The sequence below is a fragment of the Octopus bimaculoides genome, chromosome 8 (assembly GCF_046866305.1).
Source record: "Octopus bimaculoides isolate indiv1 chromosome 8, ASM4686630v1, whole genome shotgun sequence".
In the NCBI taxonomy this organism is placed as follows: Eukaryota; Metazoa; Mollusca; class Cephalopoda; order Octopoda; family Octopodidae; genus Octopus; species Octopus bimaculoides.
Genome location: NC_142935.1, coordinates 74,686,098 through 74,689,112, shown reverse-complemented (window position 1 = coordinate 74,689,112; position 3,015 = coordinate 74,686,098). Strand labels below are relative to the sequence as shown.

At 30.9% G+C, this 3,015-nt stretch overlaps 1 protein-coding gene across 1 annotated transcript in view; it reads right to left on the bottom strand.

The window, feature by feature from the left end:
* LOC106884341 (glucagon-like peptide 1 receptor) overlaps positions 1 to 2,085 on the bottom strand; it is a 221,311-nt gene extending 219,226 nt beyond the window's left edge. The window contains exon 1 of the mRNA XM_052970164.2: positions 1,773 to 2,085. Within this exon, the coding sequence (XP_052826124.2) occupies positions 1,773 to 1,862 (90 nt within the window). The 5' untranslated portion in view covers positions 1,863 to 2,085. The remainder of the gene's footprint in view (positions 1 to 1,772) is intronic.
* Positions 2,086 to 3,015: the final 930 nt, after the last annotated feature.

Below are 3,015 nucleotides of genomic sequence, written 5' to 3'. Positions count from 1 at the left end.
ATATATATATATATATATATATATATATATATATATATATATATATATACGCCGGTGTGTGTGAGTGTGTCTATCTGTTTATTTGTGCGTGGTGTGTACTTATATGTATTCACTTATGTATTTATGTGTATAGGATCGTTAGTTCAGACTAGGAACATGATAAGTAGGCGTTATGTTAGAAAGTAGTTAAGTTTACGGTAATACAACTCAGCTGGGCGGCATGTATACCCACTTAGAGGGGATGACAATTAAAATAACTTGGCGGCGGTTAGATTAAAAAGTATCATATTACTAACTAGCTGGCATCTTTTACAAAACACACACTACAAGACTCGAATTGCAAGGGAGCTTCTGCGCACATCCCAATCCCTTTCAATATTGATACTTATCTTAAAAGGGAAATAATATATAAGATTATGATGTTCCGGTTGCACAGAAGTTGACAAAAATATGGGTTATTTATAGGTGGAATGTCTTTGCCCTGCGTATTTATGGATAACGTGGAATTAAGACAACAGGAGCCGGGATTTATAAACAGCAACTATATTCATAAACACTGTAAAATGAAATCCACCAATAACAATTAGAGTTACGAAAACAAACGAAATGTATGTAAAAAAGAAGTGAGAGAGCGTGTAAATTTAAACTATAAATGAAAAATTGCTAAATACAAGCCAACACACGTTCAAGAAATAGATGTAAATAATTTTAGATTTTAGAATATATAAATATACATACATACACACATGCATATAGTCAATCTCTCTTTCTCTTTTCTCTCTCTATTTCTCTTTTCTCTCTCTATTTCTCTTTTCTCTTTTCTCTCTCTCTTTCTATTTTCTCTCTCTCTTTCTCTTTTCTCTCTCTCTTTCACTTTTCTCTCTCTCTTTCTCTCTCTCTTACACACTTACACACACACACATTCATACATACATGTACGTATGTGCATATGTATATGTACTTGTGTGCACCTATATGTGTGTGTGTGTGTGTATGTGTGTGTGTGTGTGTATGTGTGTGTGTGTGTGTGTATGTGTGTGTGTGTGTGTAATAAGAGTAAAATTTTGCACAGTAGAACGACAAAGGAAAACACGGAAAAACCTCACACGATATTTAAACATGCTCACCTCTTATCAATCAGTTATCGGACAATTATATATATACATATATATATATATATATATATATATATATATATATATATATATATATATATATATATATATATATATATATATATATATATATATATATATATATATGTGCACAAGTTATATGTGTATATAAAATATGTATATGCATATATCTTGTGTGTTTGTGTATAGTCAGTATTGCAGTCGGTTGGTAAACGTAATAAGAAGGATAAGAATAAACTGCTAATAGTCATCTATTGTACAACTTCAAAAAGAAAAATCTGTTTGTGAACGTATGTATATTAGATGAATAAGTACACACACACACACACACACACAAATATATATATATATATATATATATATATATATATATATATATACATGTATACTTTCACAGCAGATTGATAATTAAACAGATTAAAAACAATGCATACATACGTACATCCCTACATACCTACTTACATATAAACATCCATACAAAAATGTATACGTACAAACATAGATAGATATTCACAAACGCACACATACATACATAATTCACACACATACACAGGTATATATATTCATTCGCACGTACGTAAGACGTAAATGCAAATGTAAAAACAAAAAGAAAAACAAGAAAAATCAATTACTTACTCCTGAAACTTCCTGTAATAGATGGCGATTTATCAGTACCAACGAAGTGAAGGTGGAAAATATCCGAAAAATTTGTCGAAAGGTGGCCATCACAAACTTATTGTTTTCTTTTTCCGTTTTTTCTTTTTATTCTTTTTATTCAAAAATGTAAATTATGTTAATCGTTCTTTAAACACGTTTATGCTTCTTCGGTAGTTTGTTACATTCTGACAAAATAGTATAATTTGTTAACAAAACTTTAAAATGAACAGATATATATCTTTGGCATTTCTTAGTTATCCATCTGCTTAAGTCATTATTTGTATGTGTGTGCGCTTTATATATATATATATATATATATATATATATATATATATATATATATATATATATGTGTGTGTGTGTGTGTGTGTGTGTGTGTATAAGATATAAATATATATCGTTAGTGATTGAAATGGGGGGGATACGCAGGGGCGCGACTTTCCCCTCCCTTCCGCTTCAGCTCACGGTGAAGGTGTGTTATTCTGTTTTGTCCCACCTTCCCAATCTTGACCTCTCGAACTTCAGCGCACCCCAAGTTCCTCAGACCTAGTTCCGTCAGTGCGTATCTTAACTAGCTCTCTGATTTTAAGACGTCAGGTGTGGACAGTGGGAATGAAGTGAGAAATGAACAGGTACATTGATCAGGTTGTCTTTCTCTTTCACTTTCTCTCTGCGATATGATTTCTCTTCGTGATTGCGTGTATAAGTCATTTTATTTCAATTAGTTGAAAATAAAATATCTGATACGCTGAGAAAATATAAATTTAAAGTGTCGACTTTATAGGCGTTTGACTTCTCAGCTATGAATGCATACGAAATAAAACAATAAATACTGCAGATTAATGCAAAATAGTAATGAAAGCTACTGTTGATAGAATATTTTAGCAACATCAAATATTTGGGGGCGGGGCAAAAGAATTTTTTTTTTCTTTTTTAACTGGTGTTGCGAGTCCGTTTATTGCTAGATTTCAATGTTACGTCTAAGAACGAAACATTGACTCTAAGAACAGATTTTGCTTCTGTATACTCGAATCCATACCAAATATTAAATAAAATCTTTCAACAATGTATAAAAACTGTTACAGACCTTATGCAGCAATATTATCATTAAGGTGAAAAAAAAGAAGGTAAATGATGAAAACGTAAAATCAGAAGTAATGTAAACAAAGTACAAGAAATATCAACAGCCAATATAATTTTTAAAAACTTCATTAACTTCTTG